This window comes from Paroedura picta, chromosome 14 (genome assembly GCF_049243985.1).
Source record: "Paroedura picta isolate Pp20150507F chromosome 14, Ppicta_v3.0, whole genome shotgun sequence".
Lineage (NCBI taxonomy): Eukaryota > Metazoa > Chordata > Lepidosauria > Squamata > Gekkonidae > Paroedura > Paroedura picta.
This window is the reverse complement of record NC_135382.1, coordinates 1,561,673-1,584,335: the sequence shown is the minus strand read 5'-3', so window position 1 is coordinate 1,584,335 and position 22,663 is coordinate 1,561,673. Positions and strand designations below refer to the sequence as shown.

Genomic DNA, 22,663 nt, shown 5'->3' with positions numbered 1-22,663 from the left:
GGAGGGGTTCTCTAGTGCAGTTTTAGTTCAGCTTCTCTGTGCCAGAGAGCTGCGGTCACAGTAAAGAGCTGAGATGAACTCCCAGGTCCTGGTCTTTACACTCACGGATCTAGCTGTAGTATTTTCATACCTCTGATAACTAAGATGCAGGGTTGTTGCTCAAATAGCTAGAAATCGTTCCTCACGTCCCAGGATAGCTTTGTTAATGTTGCCTCCTGCAGTTCTGCACCCCCCTTCTCTTGCTCAGGGATTGGGCTGGGTGTTCTGGTGATGCAGTAGCCCCCCCCCCCCAGTTCTGTAGCAGAAATCTCTGTCAATGTGCTAGCATAGGGCCAAACAACACAAGATGTGTGAAGTGACTTTACTCTGGGGACACTAGAGCTGTATCACACATGCTTTGTAGGTTGGCCCTTAGGAGGAATCTACATGGACTGGCATGACAGCAGCATGTCCTAGTTGGGTAGGAGGCTGAAATTAGTGGAGTGCTTTGGATACTCATGATTCTGTCACAGGCCTGTTGAAGTCCAGCTCCTTAAATATTAACTCCTTTCAGAGGAATCTGTGGCCTGTGTGGCTTCTGAGCTTTCTTTCAGCTCTCGGGTGTTACTTCCTGACATGCTCTTGACCATCATGGGAGTAGATAGAAGAAGAAGAAGAAGCGTCGTTTTTATACCCCAAATTTCACTAACTGAAGGACTCTCAAAGCGACTTGCAACCAGGGAAGCCCCCAGGGCACCGTGAAGCACACCTGGCTGCTGTCCCCTGATCACCTGGTGGGCGGGAGGCTCTGGTCCCTTTGCTCTGGTGACCCAGGCATCACAGCAGTATCTGGTTAGACAGCTGGTTTATTGTTTAACTAGGAATAAAGCCCATTTTAAAGGTGAATAAAATGGGCGCTAGGGCAGCCGGGAGAAGGCGGCGCAGCCCCCCCCCACACACACCGGCAGGTCTCCGGAGCGGTGATTCCGTGGCCGGGCATAGCAGGCAAAGCTCCCCGTTGGCTGTTTGGAGCAAGATGGACACTCGGTGGGGCCAATCAGGAGTCGCGAAGCTGTTTGGCCCCTCCAAGTTTTTATCCTGGACAGGGCCCGCCCTAATTCCTCCCACACAGCCCTTAGTCAATTATTAAGTCTGCGGCGCGCTGCGCCGTGCCGCGGGCGGGGTTTAAAGACTCGAGGCCAAGCCCGTTGTCTCCAAGAAGACAACGGGCGCTAGAGCTTGGCAGTGGGAAGAGGAAGGGGAGGAACTGCCCAGTCTGTAAGGGCATGGGGTTGAATGTGTGTGTTGTGTGGGAGGTTGTGGTGGCAAATGAGGGCATGGGTGTGGAGAGATGGGTGTCAAGAACCTGTGGTGTGGAATGTTCGTTGAGTGTGGGAGAGGGCTGACCTTTGGGAATTGTGGCATAGTGGTTATAGATGAGCTTTCCAGAGCCATGTCCTCAGATATGTGAAGGGAAAATCAGACTGGAGACTCTTCTTAGGGGAAGATTACATGGCAACCAATTCCCCCCAGTTCTGTGTCATTTCCCTTCTTGTGTGAATTAGGCCACAGACACCAAAATGCCCCTCTGCCCCTACACATGGGGTAGTCACAGTACACAGGTGTCCACCCTGTTCCTTCTTTTCCATTTTTTCACTGTTGATAAAATGTTATGTGCCCACATGCTTCTTTCATGGTTGCTCCTTAGAAGAACGGATGTTTGTACCCTATTGCTTACTACCCAAAGGAGTCTCAAAGTGGTTTACAAACACCTTTTCCATTCGTCTCCCCACAATAGTCAACCTGTGAGGTATGTGGGGCTGTGAGAGGTCTGAGAGAACTGGGAATGGGCCGCAGTGACCCAGCAGGCCTCAGGTGTCTCAAAGCATTTTCCAATCATCTTCCCTTCCTCTCCCTCTCACTATTTACAGATTTAGGCTGTAAGTATTTATTTAGATCTTCCTGCACTTTCCAGACTCACAGGACTGATGCTGGTCTGCCTGTCTGCGCCCCAGAATACAAACAGTTGCTGGTAAGGGCTGGCCAGGAGGGACACTCCTGCACCACGCCCTACCAACTGCAGGCAAAAATGGCTCCTCTGAAGGCTGGACTCGGAGGCATTGTACGATTTTGAAGTCCCACCTCCAAGCCTCCAGGAATATTTCCAACCTTGGGGTAGCTAACCGCCAGGTGGAGCCTGGAGAGCTCCTGGAATTACAGCTCACCTGCAGAGTATAAAGATCAGCTCCCCAGGCAGAAAGGGCTACTTTGGAGAGGGTTGTGGTAGAGAAGAAACATTTAAGGCCTCCCACACAGGTTGTTGTTGAATTGAAAAACATGAGGCCTACTGCACAGGGTTGTTGTGCAGATGAAACAGGAGACAAAAGAGCCAGTTTCCTCTGCAGAATAACGCTGTGCAGTGGCCTCAAACCTGCAGAGAGTTGCAAAGAAGAAAGACACATGGCTTGGCTGTGTCTAACCTCCGGGCAGAGCAGTATTTTAAGTGAGAAGGGGCTTCTCTGTGGCCTCCCTGTCAGCCAACTGTTTGGCAGAAGGGGAAAGCCCCCCCCCCTCAAAAGGAAGGCCCTCAGGCTCCCCAGTGTTGCTCTCTGAAGGAAAATGCCTCCCTCCCCTCAGTCAGGGCCTGTCAGAGGCTCCTTCGCAGCAGGCCTGAAGGGAGGGAGGGGAGGGAGCGCACTCTGCAGCCTCCAGCCAGCTCTGTCAGGGTTCTGGGGCAATTTACAGTTGGACATGACAGTTAGGACAGCCTTGGGGCAAAAAGGGCTGGTACAGCCTGTCCAAGCCTCACCCGCCTTGGCAGCCCTACTGACCTCCTCTCCCTTTGGTGGTCAGGAGCAGACTGGCAGCCATTTCTCCAGATTGCCCCTGGCTGGATGGAATTTTGGTCTGTCCTTGTGAGGGCCCAATCGGAAGGCACTTCGCGACTTCCGATTGGCCCCTCTGCTTGTCAGTCCAGGGCCAAGGGACCAATTGTTGCCCTTCCCCATCACGGACTGAGCCCACTTCATCACTCCTTACTGTTTTATTAAGAGGGGAAAGATGTCATTTTGGAGAAATGGGTACTCCTATCATGGTTAAATTAGGTGGCTTTCTTTTCCACATTAACCCTTTGAGCTTTTTGAAGCTGCACAATAGTAACAAGAACAGGCTACACTGTGAATCTGATAGTACCAAGTGTGGTCATGGGGAACACGAGGCTGGGAGGAAGAGGCCTGCATAGGGTTGTGCAATTCGGCTGCCAAAGTAGCCGTTCCTGCTTGTAGCAGCCAGCGCCACGGGGGGTGGGAGGCCTGGGCACGCCAGGCGACACACAGAAGCGGGCACAGAGCTCTGCGCCTGTATGTGTGCGTTGCACGGGGCACCTTCACTTCTCCCCCCCCTCCATGGCATGGTGCTGGCTGCTACGGGCAGGAACGGCTGCTTTGGCGGCCAGATCAGTGGAGTCAGGAAGGGGCCAGGTCAGGATGCTGGCATGCCCTGTGTGCACACATGTCAGATTCTGCCTCAGCCCAGCAAACCCTTAAACTGGGATGTGCACCCATCTTTTTATTTGTTTATCTGTTTGCTTATATGTTTGTCTATTTGTTTGTTTGTTTATTGATTGATTGATTGATATGCTACCCTCCCCTTACAGAAAACAGGGAGGATACAATTAACACATGGTAACAACAGTAACAGCAGTAATATTATAACAATAATAATTTAACATGATAATAACAATGATACATAAAATAGAAATTGTAAGAGCCTCAGCTCAACTCTTACTGGGACCCAGTGGGTAAGGCAGATTAGAAGCGGTGGTTTGGTCGACCTGGCGGAGGAACTCCCTTTTGCAGGCCCTGTGGAACTGTTTAGGTTCTGTCAGGGCCCTGATCTCCTCTGGGAGCTCGTTCCACCAGGTGGGGGCCAGAATGGAAAAAGTTCTGGCCCTGATTGAGGTCAAGTGGGCTTCCTTGAGGCCAGGGACCACCAGGAGGTTGGATGTAGCGCAGGGCTCTCTGAGGAGTGTAGGTAGAGAGGTGGTCCCTCAGGTATACTGGGCCCAGACCACGTATGGCCTTAAAGGTAATAACCAACATCTCAAGCCTGATCCGGAATTCAACCGGGAGCCAGCACAGCTGCTGGAGGATGGGCCGGATGTGGGACCTCCGAGGTGTTGCTGTGAGGACCCTGGCAGCCGTGTTCTGGACTAGTTGCAGTTTCCGGGTCAAGGATAAGGGTAGGCCAGTGTAGAGTGAGTTACAGAAGTCCAGCCTAGAGGTGACCGTTGCGTGGATCACTAGGGCCAAGTAGGGCGCTAGTAGCTTGGCTTGGAGAAGGTGGTCAAATGCCAGCCGAGCTACCGTTGTAAATATTTAATTTACATACTGCTCTACCCAGTGAGCCTTTTCGGGGCTGGCTGCGGAATTCACACTCACTCACCGGCTTGATCGTCCTAATACATGGAGATGCAAGTCAGAGGGGCGGTCTTCTGTGGCGCCTCTGACTTGCTCATCGAGAACCCCAGAACAGGCTACCTAGTTGGGCAGCAGGTGGACTGGCGGCAAGGCGAGGTTTTGCCTCTGGATTTGTACTTGTAACAGTGACTGGTGGGTGGAGCAATGGTGAGGGAGTCCAGGAGGTAAGAGTTTTAGAACAGCCCCAGGTTTCCCACCACTCACTGAACCTTCGATGCCACATTGCTTCTTACCTGGCCTGCAAGACTGCATGGATGCTGCCACTCCAACCTACTCCTGGCCATGTCTAGGCTGCAGGGCCATGCAAGTATGACCAGGCACTAGCCTGGCCTTCTGGGTTTGCCATGTACCTTGCCCATAGGGTGCACCGTCCCCACCACCAGTGGGGGGAGATGCTGCTGGTCGCCCTTATAGATTATCTCCAGTGCCAGCTGGACAGCAGTGGGTCGGCACTGCTCATGTTGTTGGATCTGTTGGCAGCGTTTTACATTGTTTTACATCGTCAACCATAAACTGCTGCTTCACTGCCTCACCGGAGCTGGAATTCGGGGGACAGCCATTAAATGGCAGATATCCTTTTGCCAGAACCAGACACAAAGGGTTGTGGCAGGGGAGATACAGATGTGTAGTTTCCAACTCCCTTGTGGAATTCCACAGGGTGTGATACTCTCTCCCACATTGTTTATCATCCTTATGCACCCTCTGGGCCAGGTGGATTGGAGCTTGAGGCTGGGTTGTCACTCGTATACTGATGACACCCAGCTCTATTTCTTGATTGATGGCTGCTCCGAATATCCCCCAGAATCATTTGCCAGTTGTTTGGAAGCAATGGCAATTATTTATTTATTTATTTATTTATTTATTTATTTATTTATTTGGTTAGTTAGTTAGTTAGTTAGTTAGTTAGTTAGTTAGTTAGTTAGTTAGTTAGTTAGTTAGTTAGTTAGTTAGTTAGTTAGTTAGTTATTTCCCACCACTCCCAAGACTGGCTTGTGGCGGGATCATAGAATCATAGAATCATAGAATCGTAGAGTTGGAAGGGGCCACACAGGCCATTGTGTTCAGATCTCGTTGAATTCTGTCTCTATCTTCTGGAGTATTTGCCAGTCCTCCCAATTTGGTGTCATCTGCAAACTTGCTGAGTAGTCCCTCCACCCCCTCATCTAGATCATTGATAAATATGTTAAAAAGTACTGGACCAAGCACCAAGCCCTGAGGTACCCCGCTACTCACCTCCCTCTAGTCTGATGAAACACTATTGACAACAACTCTTTGAGTGTGGTTCTCTTACCAATTTCCTATCTACCTAAGTATCTGAAAATCCAGATTGCAGTGGATCACCTAGTTTTCCCCAAAGTCTCACTGTCTACTCAATGGTGTTTCATCAGACTGGAGGGAAGTTCCGATGGATAAATTGAAGGACTGTAATCTTGGAGGGGTTGAGTTTCATGCGACTCTGCCTGAGCCATCCAGCCACCTCTTCCAAACAACTGGCAAACTTATCTAGGGGGAGAGTCCGGCCGGCCAACCATTAGGAAGTAGAGCTGGGTGTCATCCGCATATTGGTGACATCCCAGCCCATAGCCCCGGACCAGCTGGGCTAAAGGGCACATATAAATTTTAAAAAGCATAGGGGAGACTATCGCCTCCTGCGGAACTAAACAAGGGAGCTCGCAAGGGCTTGAGATCTCTTCCCCTACTGCAACCCTCTGTGACCAGTTCCGAAGCAAGGAGACCAGCCATTGTAGCGCAGTCCCTCTAATTCCTGTGCTGGCAAGGCAGTGAGCCAGGATGGAAGCCAGACTGTTATGGATCCAGGGCTGAAGTTTCTTCCAGAAGATCTAGTATGTGGCAATCTGGTTGGTGTATCGATCACCTACTGCCCCTCCAGATTCCCTGCCAGGCCTGCTGGAGGTAGTGGCTGCCTGGACATTGCAGTACCCAAAACTTTTAGTTTTGAGGGACTTCAATGTTCATGCAGATGCGCCATCTTCAGGACTTGGCCTGGATCTAGTGTCAGCCATAGAGACACTAGAGTTCTCACAATTTGTTGCTGGTCCCAACCTTCAGGCTGGTCACACCCTCGATTTGATCACTGGTGCAGGTGTAGTGGTAGATGTGGTGACGAATAACATCGTTCCATGGTCAGACCACCATGCCCTGAAGGCTCAACTGTGGATACCACCCCCTCTCCGTTTGGGTGACGGACGTATTTTAGTCCACCCGCGGAGACTCATGGAATCCGAGAGATTCCTGAATGCTCTGTGGGAACCGATGCCCTCCGGCACCTCATTGACGGCCTTGGTGGAGGACTGGCAGTCCCACCTTATGGCCACCATCAACAAGATTGCTCCTAGGCGCCCTCTCCACCTTTGCCTTAAACCGGCTCCATGGTATGAAGCTACAAGGACATCTCATCGCACGCTTATGAAGGCGTGTGAGAATGAGGTGAAAGTGGTGAAACGGGACTTCTACCCCGCAGAAATCGCGTCCGCAAGCTCTCGCCCAGCACAATTATTTAAAGTGATCAGATCACTTACCACCCTCGAGGAAGGGTGACAAATGATAAGGGAATTGGAATTGAGCTGTGTGGCATTATCGAGCTATTTTGCGGACAAAGTCCTGTCGGTCCGCCGTAACCTACCTGCCATGATTGATATACTTAGTGAACTGGAAGCTCCGTGGCCATCAAGGTAGTTAGTGTTTGATGGCTTCAGGCCGCTCTCTGTAACCGAAGTGGACAAATTACTGGGTTCAGTGAAGGCGACCATTTGCCCCTTGGATCCCTGTCTGTCCTGGTTGCTCAAATCGGGCAACCAGCGGATAGGAGGCCCCTTGAGGGAGATTGTTGACCTCTCCTTAACATCTGGAGAGTTTCTCAAGGGGTTCAAGGAAGCAGTGTTATGCCCTTTACTGAAAAAGCCATTGTTGGACCCACGGAACCCCGCCAGTTAACGCCCAGTTTCACATTTGGCATTCCTGGGTAATGTGATAGAGTGGTCCGGGGCTATGGGCTGGGATGCCACCAATATGAGGATGACACCCAGCTCTACTTCCTAATGGACGTCCAGCTAAACTCCACCCCAGATACATTTGCCAGCTGTTTGGAAGCAGTTGTTGGATGGCTCAGGCAGAGTCGCCTGAAGCTCAACCCCCCCAAGACGGAGATCCTGTGGCTGGGAAGTAGAGGGCAGGACCAGGAAGAGTGCCTCCCATGCCTGGACGGGGTGCAATTAACACCTGCACCAGTTGCCAGGAATTAGGGGGTGACGTTTGATGCCTCCCTCTCTATGGAGGCTCAGGTGACCAATGTAGCTCGGACGGCGCTTTTCCATCTTCGCCAAGCCTGGCTACTAGTGCCCTACCTGTCCTCGGAAAATCTGGCCACAGTGATCCATGCAACAGTCACTTCCAGATTAGACTTGTGTAACTCGCTCTACACGGGCCTTCCCTTGTCTTTGAGTCGGAAGTTACAGATGGTCCAAAGTGCGGCTGCCAGGGTCCTCAATAGAAGAAGAAGAAGAAGAGTTGGTTCTTATATGCTGCTTTTCCCTACCCGAAGGAGGCTCAAAGCGGCTTACAATCGCCTTCCCATTCCTCTCCCCACAACAGACACCCTGTGGGGTGGGTGAGGCTGAGAGAGCCCTGATATTACTGCTTGGTTAGAACAGCCTTATCAGTGCCGTGGCGAGCCATGGTGAGCCCAAAGTCACTCAGCTGGCTGCATGTGGGGGAGTGCAGAATTGAACCCGGCATTCCAGATTAGAAGTCCGCACTCCTAATGACTACACCAAACACATTTGAGGGCCCACACTCAGCCAGTGCTTTGTCATCTGCACTAGTTACCAGTCTGTTTCCAAATCAAATTCAAGATATTGGTATTGACCTTTAAGACTATACATGACCTGGTTCCTATCTACCTGCGGGACCGCTTGGTTGCTTATGCCCCCCGCAGAGCACTCCACTGGTTGTCCCGGGCCCACGGGATGTTCGCGTGGCCTCCACCTGGGCCTGGGCCTTTTCGGTCTAAAAATTAAATAATAATAACAATAATAATAATAGTAGTTGGTCTGCCATGGCCTGCTCAATCACCCTCCCTAGAAGCAAGATGCGAGACTGGGCAGTAACTGGCAGGGTCTCACCAAAGATCAAGTCGAGGGTGTAACCGGCCTGATGAGTGGGACCAGCAATAAATTGCAAGAACCCTAGTGTCTCCATGGCTGAAAGGTCCAGGCCAAGTCCTGAAGTCGGCGTGTCTACATGGACATTGAAGTCACCCAAAATCAGGAGTTTTGGGTACTGCAACATCCAGGAAGCCGCCGTCTCCAGCAGGCCTGGCAGGGAATCTGGAGATGTAGTGGGTGATCGGTACACCAGCCAGATAACCACGTTCTCGACTGACTCCCACTCTGGGCCAACACAGTCTATCCCTGGGATCGATGGTGCAGGAAGGGCCCTGAAGGAGAAGGACTCTCTGACCAGGATTGCCACCCCCTCTCCCCTCCCCTGGAGGCTGATGCAGGACCGAATACCCGGGTGGTGCAGGTATCTCAAGGCGACCGTCTCTCCCTCACACACCCAGGTTTCGGTTACGCAAGCCAGGTCAGCCTCATGTCTTGCGAAATAATCCCGCAAGGTTGAGGACTTGTTGTTTATTGACCTGGCATTTTTTATTTTCCATTTATATACAGCCCTCACCGAAGGCTCAGGGCGGTTTACATGGAATTGAAGAAACTATACAGAGGACATTACATATAACTAATTATAATATTATTAACTGATAATAACAAGTATGTATAACATTTAACAATAATAATAAAACAATAATACAACAGGTTCAGGAGTCATGGTGGATTTCTGGGGGGGAGAGGGCCAGGTACCCTGCTGATGTTGTTGTTTAATTGTGCCTGGCCTCAGCCAAATGCCTAGTGGAGGAGCTACATTTTGCATGCCCTGCGGAACTGCTCTGGCTTCATCAGGGCCCTGGTCTCATCTGGGAGCTCGTTCCACCAAGTGTTCTCTGTATAGTTTCTTCAATTCTATGTAAACCACCCTTGAAGTCTGAAAGTGGAGCCTCAAAAGTGTGTAATGCCCCCACAGCTACCTAGCACCCCTGACCTTTTTTAGGTCAAGAAAACATTGCACAGAGGAGGTAAGGTTGCCAGATTGGTGTAGATTCATCTTCTAGAATTCTACATTACCTGACTAAGGTCAAGACTGCTGTGCACAGAGGGACCTCCTCTTAGGGTTGCCATCTTCCAAGTAAGGCTCTCTACCCCCACCACCCTCACAGAGAGTCTGCTATGGGGAGAGGAAGGGAAGGCTATTGAAAACTTTGCTTTGAGACACCTGAAGTCTGCTGGGTCACTGCGGCCCATTCCCAGTTCTCTCAGACCTCTCACAGCCCCACGTCCCTCACAGTAGTCTATTGTGGGAATATGAAGGGAAAAGGTGTTTGTAAACTACTTTGAGACTCTTTTGGGTAATAAACAGCAGGATACAAAACTCCAGCTCTTCTTCTTCTAAGTAGCAACCATGAAAGAAGCAATTGGGCACATAATATTTTATCAACAGTAAAAAAATGGAGACAGGTCTGTGGACACCTGTGGACACCTGTGTATTGTGAACACCCCATGTGTATTAGGGCACAAGAAGGAAAATGATGTTTAAGGGAGAACTGGGAGGAATTGGTTGCCATGTAATCTCCCCCTAAGAAGAGTCTCCAGTTTGATTTCCCCTTCACATATCTAAAGACATGGCTCTAGAAAGCTCATCTGTAACCACTATGCCAGAATTCCCAAAGGTCAGTCCTCTCCCACGCTCAATGAATATTCCACACCATAGATTCTTGACACCCGTATCCCCACGCCCATGTCCTTATTTGTCTCCACACCACTACAACCCACACAAAACTGTCAAGGGCAGACAGACTCACAACAAGGCTTCTGGTTTAATAGAAAGCTTTAATTGGAAGTAGTTCTGTAACATCTGAAGTGAAGACTGATATTGGAGAAGCAAGCAGTTATCAATACAATTCTCCTGCCCAAACGGTCCCCAGTTCCCAGGGAGGAATATTCCCCCCCACCAGGTGCCATCCTGGGCTTCCTGACAGATCATCTCTGTTTCCGCGGCCTTGGTCAAATTGGCGCATCTCTTTGTAGATAAGCTGTTTACAGGAGTACTTGCAACATAGTATCACAGCAGGGGAGAATGCAGTGTGAAAAGCTCAGGGTCATCAAAGGAGGATAGAGGTCAAAAGGACTGTAAATAAAGTGTTGTTGTCCCCTACCTTGGAGTGGGAAGAGGTGCGGTAACCCGCCCTGGCTCAAACACAAGGAGGCTGCACGGCACAGAGCCTCCTGTATGGTACCGGTCAGGTTGTCTGTGGTGGGGAGAGGAAGGGAAGGTGACTGGAAGCCACTTGGAGACTCCTTCGGATAGAGAAAAGCGGCATATAAGACCAATTCTTCTTCTACATGCAAGTGCTTCCCAATCTCCTGATGTCTGAGATACAGTTTTTCATTCAGAATATGTTTCAGTCTTAAATCCTAAAATGTTTACTTTAGAATGATCATGCATTACCATGTAACTGAAAAAGCGCTCATTTACACATGCAAAGTCTCTCAGTCCCTGCTTCTATCCAGAACTGAACTGAGTTAGTCTTGGGGATGCCACCAGATTCTCACATTCTGAACAGATCCATCATTCTCAGATATGAATTGTGTTAATCCAGTCTCAGGTGTAAGCACCCAGTTTCTTATGGATGCAGTTTGTCTTTAGAGGAAATTAAGCCTCCCAGCCCACCCTCTCTCTACGGTATGAAATGACTGAGAAAATAAAATTTTATTGTATCTGAAGATGCATGCCTACATAAGCTTCTGCCTTGAATAAAAATTTTGTTTGTATTAAAGGAGCCACTGGACTCAAATTTTGTTCAGTTGCTTCAAACCAAAATGGCTACCCACCTGAATCTAGGTAGTTCTTCAAGTAATTATCTCAGTCAGTGGATTATGTGTACATTTTCTCTAATCAGGTTGACTTTTCAGCATACTGCACATCATTTAGAGGTCAAGTTTAATCTAGCTGTATGAATATATTGGAATGTGCTTTCTGTATTATATGTTTAATTGGTATTTATTTCACAGCTGGTGGCTCATACTACATGATCTCAAGGTCATTGGGGCCAGAATTTGGTGGCGCTGTAGGTCTCTGTTTTTACTTGGGCACAACGTTTGCGGGGGCTATGTATATTCTTGGCACAATTGAAATTCTCCTGGTAAGTTTTAAGCTTCTGTCATCTCTTTTTAATCTGATTTGCTTAATTTTCCCCCTGATTTTAACCTAGAAGGACCCCCAGGTTGGCTGACATAGGTCAAAATGCCGTTAATTTGCTTGTGCTTTCATTTTCTTGGCCTTGTTGGAATATGCAAGATCTGTCGTGTGCATGCCTCAAAAGCACATGAAGACCATCCTGCAGGGACCATTGGAGAAAGTGTGGATTTAGCCTAGTTAGAATGGGAACTTCCTGGTACTTTTCAATAGTTAGGACTCTCTCTCCTTTCTTTCTTTACAAAGTGTATTTCTCTACTTAATAAAACTGTTTTATTATTTTAAGCATCCTGGTGCTTTGAACCTTTCTTGCACATTTAAACTCTGCCAGCAGGCCTCATATCCACAATGACTCAGTTCCTACCTGGTCAGTGTGGGTATTCTTATCCACTTTAATACCATATGACTCACCTGTCTGCATTCAGTTGGGTGGTTAGTTGACATATTGTTCTTTCAGCACCATTATCTTCTCATTGTCCTAGAGAAGAGGTGGAGGAGGTAGGTGATTCAGGCGAAGTGTTGTTGATGTTTGTGCCTCTTTTAATTGTCCCGAGAGCAGACAGCCAGGAGAATATTTAATATCAGTATTGGTTTTTTGTGTGTGGGGTGTCCTCAGATATATATTTCATATTTTCTGTTAAACCTTTAACAAGGTCTACATTTCCATTATGGATTTTGTTTCCTTGATGACCTGTTGTCTGAAATGTAGAAGCCTAGACCATAACATGTTTAGCAGGCTGTCAAGCTTCTGTTGCATTCTCAAGAAGCAGACTTGCTGGTAGAAGGAAATCTCTTTATTGAATAAAATAATGAACAGAGATCAAGGTGCTTCCTTGCTAAAACTAAGAACCAAGCTGGCAAGCAGACTATAAACAGTCTCTAAATCCTCTCCCCCTCCCCCAATTTGAAATTAGGCTCTCTGCCAGGTGTGAACAATGTTCCCATGCAAAATGTATATGCAACATTCCTAACAGATACATAATGGCTAACAAGGGCTGAATCTGCACGGAGCTTTTATTCCAGTCCCAGGTCGATTCAATCCCTGTCGTTTCCACTGAATGCGATTTCCATTTAGATTTTGGGCGATTTAATTTTTCATCTGCAACAAGCATGATTAATCCAGAATGATCCTACCTTTCCCCTGTGATATCCTGGAGTGGATATAACACTCAGTATTTGAAAAATTGGCATGAGTAAGCGTGCAGCTGTTTGCTTTCCCCGAAATAACTTATTGCTGCCTTGTGGTTCCAGACTATAACAAGGCAGTCTGTCCCTGATTGGCTAGGTGCCAGTTCAAAGAATTCCTAGTTCCTGGTTGCAAGATTTATTTTTAAAGGTTTAAGGTGACTGTGCTCCAGAACCCACACTTCTCGCAGCAGAGATTTACCTCATTTTGTGAGAGGCTGCTTCTGTCTCATCTCCTCTCATTTTGGCTCCCTCCCCCCAAATGCCCATCCTCCTGCCCACCCCTGCTCTCTTGCTCACCGGCCTGCCCGCCTGCTTGCAGATTCAGCCCCTGTGAGGTACGAGAGGCTGAGAGTTCAGCTGGGAGGCAGTTCTCTTAATTCTGGAGGATGAAATCAGGGGTCCTCAGCTCAGCTCCATCCCCCCCCCGCCCTCTCACAGCCTCATGCAGATGGGTTTCGGTTTCAAGTCAGGGCAGGAAGCACAAAGACTCGGGTTCAAATTGATCTGAATTCAGCAGGATTGAAAGCAGGAGGGGGAAAGCCCCATGCAAATTCAGCCAAGATGAAAACAATATACTCCCAGGAGATATGTGAGAAATATGCCTCAGGCCTTAAAGATTAAAAAAAAACTATTACACAATTCATGCAGGGCATGTCTGTATGCTTTGCTTAAGTATCTAGGAGTCCCTCTCCAATGACCAGTCTTAATGGGCTTTTTTCCTTTATTATGGGATTCCCTCATGTTCTTGGGATTGGTATGTCTTCTCTAACAACAAGGTCAAAACATTGCTCTTTTGAGACATTTTTTGTACTCCTTGGTAAGTTTTGTAGTTTTTAAAATGTTTCTGCTGCTTCTAAGTTCAATTAGATAGTTGTGTGTGGACATTAATGCTGGGAGACGACTGAAGATGGCGCCGTGCTAGCCCATTCCATGACAAGCTCTCGAGCCAAGCAGAGGGCCAGGAGCAGAAGCACCTGGCAGACCTGAGTGGGATGCGCAAATCTCGCTCGCTGGTCGCCCCAGGAACTGGGAACGGCATCCTGAGGGTCCTACAGATCTGCGGAGACTGAGTTCTCCGGATCACCACTGCCTGTGCTCAGGGCCATGATGGCATCCTTGTCGTAAACAATTTTCTAAGCTTGAAGTGACCAGCTGAATAAAATCCTGCATTCTTCTGCAGATTGACAAGAGCCGAAGTCTGATAAAATCAACGCAAAGACTGTGAGTTTTCTCTCTGCTTTCCTATTCTTTAAAGCCAGGCACCAGCCCCCCTCCTTCCCACTTAACCAATTTACAACGGAATCCTTTCTTCGGATGGGAGGTAAGCCAGATAAATACACTCATTAAACAAACAAAAGAAAGAGTTTAAAGATTTGTTAAAGAGAGCTCAGCGGGGGATACTGACTTAATACGGAGATTGACAAACTGATAATTTCTGATCGCCCAAACTCTTGCGAGACCTCCTGCTTGTAATCTGTGACTGTTTAGAACTATTGAAAAACTAACTAAGGCACAGTTCTTTCACTTGTTATGCGAAGGTAACTCAGAGATACTGAAAGCAGTCAAAAAGGTTGAAAAGGAAATCCAAGACACCAAGAAAGAGCTCTCAGACAGAATCAACAGTTTGAAAAAAATAGCTGATGAAAACACAACTCAGCCGGCAACACACCAAATGAGAATCCAATGTCTGGAAGTTAACAGTGGGGAGAGAGTTAGGAACATAACAATCAAAAGCGTCTTGGAAGCATTTGGGTAAACAGACTTAAGGAAGGAAAGCACCGAAAGCCTGGAAGACTACTTAGAGGAGGAAGAGATTCGGATTGACAAAGTATACAGAGTCTATTCAAAGGCGACTGCATGCAAGAAGCAACCAAGAGACAGCTTTGTGGGCACTGACAGTAAGGCTGCAAGAAATACTCTACCCAGAAAGCATCAGGCGACACCGCTGAGTTTGGTGGATCAAGAAGCACAAATACTTCAAGACCTGCCAGGAGATACATCATGGAAAAGAGCACAATTCCATCTTTGGCGACCACCTGAAGAATTTGACGAACAGTGGAGCAATTATCTGGTCTTTCTTAGGAAAGACAGCAGCAACTTTTAGGTTAGGGCCAACATACGATGGGAACTGACTATATATTATTTGGGATAATAATAGATTGTATTCTTATATGTATTAACAATTATTTTGCTAAGAAAGACAACAGTAACTTTTAGGTTAGGACAAATATGCAATGGGAACTGATATGTTCTTTTTAAGATAATAAAAGACTATACTCTTACATGTATCAACAATTATTTTCCCAGCTGGTTGTTTCTTTTTCTTTTTATCTTTCTGTAAGCGCTTTATATACAATAAAAATAAATAAAAAAAATATATAAAAAGAAACCCCAGAAATTGCGTGATTATGGAGAATATGGTTGGGAACCAGGCCCCTTCCCTTCCCACCCCCTCCAGGCCCATCATTGACAATATATGAGCCTCTGGGGAGGGCAATATATAAATGTAATGAATCAATAATAAATCTAATCTAAATAAATAAATGTAATAAATTTTCCCTTAGGTTCCATTTCCTCTTCCACAGCCGCCTTCCATCTTTTTGCTTGGCATCTTCTCCATGTCTTCCCATGCCTTTGATTTGGTTAGAAAAGAGATTCTTCTTGATGGACTCCCTTATTGGCTCTAGTTGGTCTTCTGGTCTCTTCTTGTTCTTGGGGTTCCACTGGTGCTTTACTTACAACGTTCATGGTTCTCAGTTGCACTGCCTCTGGGCTGCTGCACTCTTGGTAATAATTAATTAATGAATTAGTCTCTCTAATGGTGTGCCATATTCCCATCTCCAGCATTCTCTCCTCCAAATTAAGTCTAGTAGCTTGTCTAGTAGGCAGTTATGCTGAATGTTGCAGGGAAAGTACCGCTTTTGGCTCTGCAACTGAGTCATTCCGGACATGGGAGGAGATTGAGAGGGGACATGATAGCCCTCTTTAAGTATTTGAAAGGTTGTCACTTGGAGGAGGGCAGGATGCTGTTTCTGTTGGCTGCAGAGGAGAGAACACGAAGTAATGGGTTTAAACTACAAGTACAACGATATAGGCTAGATATCAGGAAAAACATTTTCACAGTCAGAGTAGTTCAGCAGTGGAATAGGCTGCCTAAGGAGGTGGTGAGCTCCCCCTCACTGGCAGTCTTCAAGCAAAGGTTGGATAGACACTTTTCTTGGATGCTTTAGGATGTTTTGGGCTGACCCTGCGTTGAGCAGGGGGTTGGACTAGATGGCCTGTATGGCCTCTTCCAACTCTATGATTCTATGAAATATACCAGGAAGTTTCTGATTAACCATGCTAACTACACATCTCCTCTGAGGTCCCCTGCAGGATATTCTTCTTAGCCTTTTGAATCAGGCACAACCAGATTACATTACATTGGATTTATTGTAATACAGTGACGAAGCCCACACCATTTATGAAACCATAACCCAGCAAATCATGGCAGTGTACAGATGTCCAACAATAAAATCATTTATACATCCAGCATTTAAAACATTATAAAACTGTAAACACAAGTGAGGATTGCCCAAGGCAAATTCCCAATAACAGAACTTTGCCGTGCTTTGCCTGCGATGGGCCAGGATTGGGCTGTTTCTTTGGTGACCTCCATATTTCACCCGGGGAGGAGGCCCTTGATTTCCCCTTCCTCAGAGTCCCCGGGAGTCTGGGGCACGAGGAGGCGGGTGATTTTGCTTAGAATTCCCACATAAAGTGAGCATCTGCCTCCACATATCCACAGTCTTTTTATAGCGCCCCTCAACCGAAGCAGAGAGTAAAGCAGAGCACCTCACAAGAGTAAATGCCCTCCTGTGGTTCTTAAACTCCAGAAAGGACAGAACATGGGCGATCTTGACAGGTCTAGTTGGCGCTCTGTGTCGTTAATCCTTTCTTGAATGACTTGCCTTTCTTGGTCATTGCCCAGCTCCAATATAGCTTGAGTAGAGAATCCAAAGCTTAAGATCCTTCCCTCCTTCTATCTGCTGCCGCCATCTATATTTTAAATTATCTTGAATAATTAAAGGCAGCAGACCATTTGAGAAGTAGTAGGCCTTGATCATAATAGATGAAAAGCCAATTCTGCCAATGACACAGTGACGATCCTTACACTCTTGTGGCAGCTGCTGGCCAAGTAAGATTTAAAAATCTGCACAGCCAATCAGAAGCCCTACTGAGCAAAATCCTCACTTGGTGGCCCCACTTTCTTCCCTGCAGTAATTAAAAAACTAGTCATTACCATTCAATGATCATGCTGTTTCAGGAAAGGGAAAATGTCAAAGCGCATCTTCTAAATCTTTATACATTGTTTAAATAAAAGAAAGTACGAATCATGCCCCTCCCAAACAAACAAGCAAACCCTATTTATCTAATTTCAATGAAAACGTGTGTGTGTGTGGGGGGGGGGGTTCAAGTTCAGTAGTGTAAAGTTCTTCCCCATGAGTGCAGTTGTTTTCTGATATACATCTTCTTCCTTTTATTTTCCAAAACAGCTTTCCAGATTAATGTCCCGGTTGCTTCCTGAAGTGATAAAAATGATAATTGTCTGGAAATGGTACATTCTAACTGAACAATATTTTTTTCTGCAGAAATACATTTCCCCCAATGCTGCTATTTTTAAAGCAGAAGAAAAGACAGATGTTGAGGAGGCCATGCTGAACAACATGAGAGTCTACGGAACGTGCACCGTTGCCCTAATGGCCATCGTTGTGTTTGTGGGCGTTAAATACGTCAATAAACTTGCCCTTGTCTTCCTGGCTTGTGTGATCCTTTCCATCATTGCTATTTATGCTGGGGTTATTAAAACTGCTTTCGATCCACCAGACTTCCCGTGAGTAAGACGTTTTTAAAGGTCTGTGGTTATTTGGATGATAGCGTGCTTTCAATATGTTGAGTTGGATCCTGGGTCTTGTTCCACGTCCTTGAGTGGCGCTTCTATTCCCAGGGGCTCACTGACCCCAGGAGCAGGGTTTTGGGGAGTGTGGCATACGGGACCAAGAAGGTGGGAAAGTTCCACTCCAGAAGAGCAACTGTGCTTGTGCAGTGCAAAAGACCCAGCCTTTTCTCTTCTACTTGGGTGAGACATTATTTAAGCCAAACATTAACACTTGCAATACAAAAATCATCAGCGCAATGGGAAAATGGTATCCTCTAAGGTAGATATACCACAATCAAGTATGAGGCGTCTGGAATAACTAACGTTCCACTCTAAATGGTGTCTAGTGGAGGGTGGAAACTGCCTCTATCCAAAAGTATGCACTGAAGAGATGTAAAAGATCATCTTTGTCAAAATAACATATGGGCTAAAGGATGGATTTTTCTCACACTCAGTGCATTTGCATAGTTTGGTGAAGCAATTTTAACCAGATCAGTTCTACTCCACTTTGTTTCCATACTCATTTATTAATAGCAAGCTATGATGTGTCTGCTCTATTTTCTCCAAAAAATGTACATTTTTGATGGAAAGACATTGTTTTCGTTCATCTGGGCCAGCTCTTCTCACCCTTTACTGTTGAGAAACCCCTGAAACATCCTTCAGGCTTCAAGAAACCCTGGAAGTGATGCCAGCAGGCCACACCTCTGTTCCACGCCCCAGAAGTCACCTGGGCATCATCACCCAGACACTCCCGCCGAATGTGACATCCTGCTCCATCACCCCCCGCCCCAGAAACGGTCCAGTAGCCTACTCCAATGGCCTGGGAACAGGGCCACCCATCCAACACAGTTTAGATAAAATGAGAGAGCTTACCTCATTGGGCTCCAGTCACTACCACGAATGATGAGCCTCGGCCAGCAAGGATTTTTATGACTGTGGCCCCTCCCCTTTCCACCCCTAGGCCCCTCATTGGCCATTTTGGGAGTGGGTCAGCATAACCATATATGGTCTTAACACACAATAATTAAAAAAAACAATAAAACATATATAAACTCCCATCCAGTCGTGGAAACCCTTCCAGGGTCGTCAAGAAACTCCAAGGTGTCATGAAACCCCTGTTGAGAAAGCCTGATCTAGACTAACACAGGATGCCCCCCCCCCCGGTTCCCATTGTCACACAGCCAGATGTGGGCCTCTCTCCCTCTTGTTCTTTGACTCAACTTGACAAGCCACCGGATTCCCGTCAGGACAGCCAGCGGGATGACTGGAAGGGGGAAGGACGATGGGGGTTTCCAAAACTAACTATAAAAGGCATGTTTTTAATGTTATAAAAGATTTTGCCAAAGACGCTGCATATTGTTTGATGCTCTGACAGGAAGCAGACTTTCTGAACTGGTTGTCTTTGTTTCAGCAACACTTTTCACTATTGTGCCTGCTTGTATTGTTTCAATTCCTAGTATCTGTCTCCTTGGAAACCGCACCCTGTCGAGGCAGAAGGACTTCCCTTGCGCCAAATATGCTGTCAGGGGCAATACCACAGTGGTGACTGAGTTGTGGGATCTCTTCTGTGACGGTGCCTCACCCAATGCCACATGCAATGAATATTTTAATCAAAACAACGTCACACAAATCCAAGGAATCCCTGGAGTTGCGAGTAGAGTCCTGATTGGTAAGGTTACATTCATATAAGCTTACCTCCTTATGTTCAGATAAGTTCTTCCACTGTTAAAAACGTTATAAGTCCATAATCATGATGTTCAGAGTGCTGCGCTACTCATCTTCCTTGTAAATCATGCTGAGCCGCAAAGGAGAGCAGGATAGAAATGTAATTTTTAACAATAATAGCAATAATAATACTGTGAGGAAGTGGGAGTGAAACGGTTGATTTCGTAGGGAGCAGCGAAAGGGAACCAAATCCAGCCTGGGAATCAAGCCTAGAGAACGTAGGGGTTTTGTCGGGGGCCTGTGCTGCTGCAGGCAGGGTCTTAGCGGAGGGGGTGTGACACCCACGACCTCTTCGTTTTTTATCTTTTTTAACTTTTATCTTCTTCAAATGTTGTTTTTAATTCGTGATTACTGGGCACTTTCCAATAAATAGATGTATTTCTTTCTATGTTTTACCTACTCAACTTTATAGCTTTCAGACAGTTGATATTCCCTACAGTCACATGGGACGATTGGGTGCTTTTGAGTGGCAACAAAGGTGAGGCAAGGATGCAGGGTAGCTCCGATCCTGTTTTGAGCCGGTTTGTGCTTCCTGCAGCCCCCTGGCAATACTCCCCTCCGTCTGTTATGATTTCATGGATTGCAGTGAATAGCCATAGGGAAATCCATGTTTTTCTGCCGTAAGGAAGTCAGCTGTAGTGAGGCAAAGAGAAACACTTTTGGAAACAGGATTTTAAAATCCCAGGTGGGCTTTATTAAGGGGTGGAGCTTCAGGAGGTCAGGGGAGGAGAATCAATACGTAGAGTCTTCCCACCAAAGCGGCATTTTTTCAAGGGGAACTGATACCCATCAACCAGGCCCCACCTGGAGTTTGGCAAGTCTCTCTGGTCCTTTGCATGAGGCAGTCGGAAAGCACAGTGCCGCTGCTCCAGGAGCAGTCGGGGCAGCACTAATTTTATTGGCCTCTTCCCCTTCCTCCTCAGGGTACCTTTGAAGAAGTGAGTTCTGTCTTTCTGTAATGCAGGGATAGGCAACCTTTTTGGTCCAGCTGTAAAAATAAAATGAAATGCAATATCGACCTGTGAGGCTGTTGCTGTGCTGCCAGATAAAGTGTCGAGGGGAGAAGAGGCCGTCTGGACGTGGCGAGAGACTCCAGCAGCTGGGCCAGCATCGCACAGGCCCTCCTGGGGCTCAGCTGGCGGCTGTTGGGGGAGATACGCGGAGACTTCTCCCAGGCCCCGGCCCCAGCAGGGCTTGTCTGGCGGGAGTGCAAAGCCAAAAGGTCTCGTTGGCGGCCTTTGGCCAGAGGCTGCCTCCGTCTCCTGGAAGCCTTGCATTTTCGAGCCCGTGTGCGCTCTGCAGGAGCTTTAGGCCTCCTGCTTTGCAGTCTCTTCTTGTCATACAGTTTTAAGTCATGTTCAAGGGTATTTTTGTGTGCGATTGTTGGGTGAAATGAATATTTGAGGGATACTGAAGACCAATAACTGTGTGTGTGTGTGTGTGTATGTGAAGTAAAGTAGCTCAAGTGGCCCAATTGTTGTGTCTCTTTTCTGACAGATAATTTGTGGAGCGTCTATGGAGACAAAGGATCAATCGTGGAGAAGCAGAATCAGCCATCAGCTCCCGTGCCAGACGAGGCCAAAGATCTCGATCTCCCCTACGTATTTTCAGATATCATGACCTATTTCACCATGTTAGTAGGGATCTATTTTCCATCTGTGACAGGTAACGTCGCTCATGCGGGCTCATGCACAGCTACATATTATCAAGCGTAAAGGCGAGGTGACGCTGTGTATGCTTTTCATTTGCCTCATAGCCCTAAATGCTTCCTGGGGAACTCCGGCTGCTCCCTGTTTTATCCCCACGGACAGGCAGACATGTCTGTTCAGGCATTAGAAATCTGGGCCTTCAAGGAAGCTCCTTTTGTGCTTCAAGAGTTTAATTTTTTTTCATTCATCTCTGACTTCTACCACATTTATCTATTTATTGTATGGTGTGTGTGCAATGTAGCCAGGAGATCTTAAGGTTGCGTGGCTGCCATGCAAGATACTCCGGGGCAACAGAAACAACTCTGCTCTATCTTCTCTATAACAACCCTTCAAGTATTTGAAGATGGCTATCATATCACCTCTCAGTCATCTCCTCTCCAGGTTAAACAGACCAAGCTCCCCCAACCTTTCTTCATACAACTTGGTCCCCAAACCCCTCACCATCTTTGTTGCCCTCCTCTGGACACGCTCCAGTTTCCCTACATCTTTCCTCAGTTGTGGTGCTTGAAACTGAAGAAAGTACTTCAAGTGAGGTCTAACCAGAGCAGAGTAAAGTGGTACCATCACCTCCCGTGATCTGGACATGATATGCTGTTTGATACAGACCAAAATCCCATTTGCCTTTTTAGCTACTGAGTCATACTGCTGACTCATGGTCAGTGTATGGTCTATTAAGATCCCTGAACTTCTGCTTGATGTTCACTTAAGGCCTTTGGTCATTTCTTCTTGGCTTTCCATTTGGGTTTTCTTGGCGCAGAATATGTATTTTGGGTACACAGTACATGACTAGTGCATGTTATTTCTAGCATGGCTGCCAAAAGAGAGAATGAACTGGAGTTCTGTCAGCATCTCTTTTCATGCCTGAAAAAATATAATCTTTGACTTGTTTTCTGCAGCTTTGATTCTTTTAAGTAATGGAAAAAACTGAATGAAGTCCCTTTGTGCAGAGAATAGACTTAGCACTTGGTAGTTTAGCCAGGGTCATCCTTGCTCTGATAATAGTCAGTTGACTAAAAAGTATTGATATAGGTTGTTCTGTACTGGAACCTTTTGTGGCAGAATGCCTTTTAGTCCAGTGCTAATTTCCAGCGGAGCCCACTGGTGCTTCAGTCTCCCCCATCTCTTTTTCATCCTTTCCCCAAGTAGGTCTTGCTTAATGGGTGTGTTTTCTGAGAATGATTCTCTTCACTCAACGTGCAACAGGGCATGTTTTCTTAAGGGGGGATCGATAACTTGTTTTTATCAAGGCGAAATGTATGTTCAATGTAATATATCTTCAATGTAACGTTGGATTATGAGCATGTAAATTTCAAGCAGAAGGGAAAATCTCTTCCCTT

General features: G+C 47.0%; 1 protein-coding gene across 8 annotated transcripts in view; it reads left to right on the top strand.

Annotated features, from left to right (window-relative positions):
- Window positions 1-22,663, top strand: part of SLC12A7 (solute carrier family 12 member 7) — a 174,563-nt gene that overhangs the window by 87,246 nt on the left and 64,654 nt on the right. For all 8 annotated transcript variants that reach the window (XM_077310641.1, XM_077310648.1, XM_077310646.1 and 5 more), the window contains 4 exons: window positions 11,603-11,733; window positions 17,606-17,847; window positions 19,350-19,561; window positions 21,115-21,282. In XM_077310641.1, coding sequence (XP_077166756.1) covers window positions 11,603-11,733; window positions 17,606-17,847; window positions 19,350-19,561; window positions 21,115-21,282 — 753 coding nt within the window. The remainder of the gene's footprint in view (window positions 1-11,602; window positions 11,734-17,605; window positions 17,848-19,349; window positions 19,562-21,114; window positions 21,283-22,663) is intronic.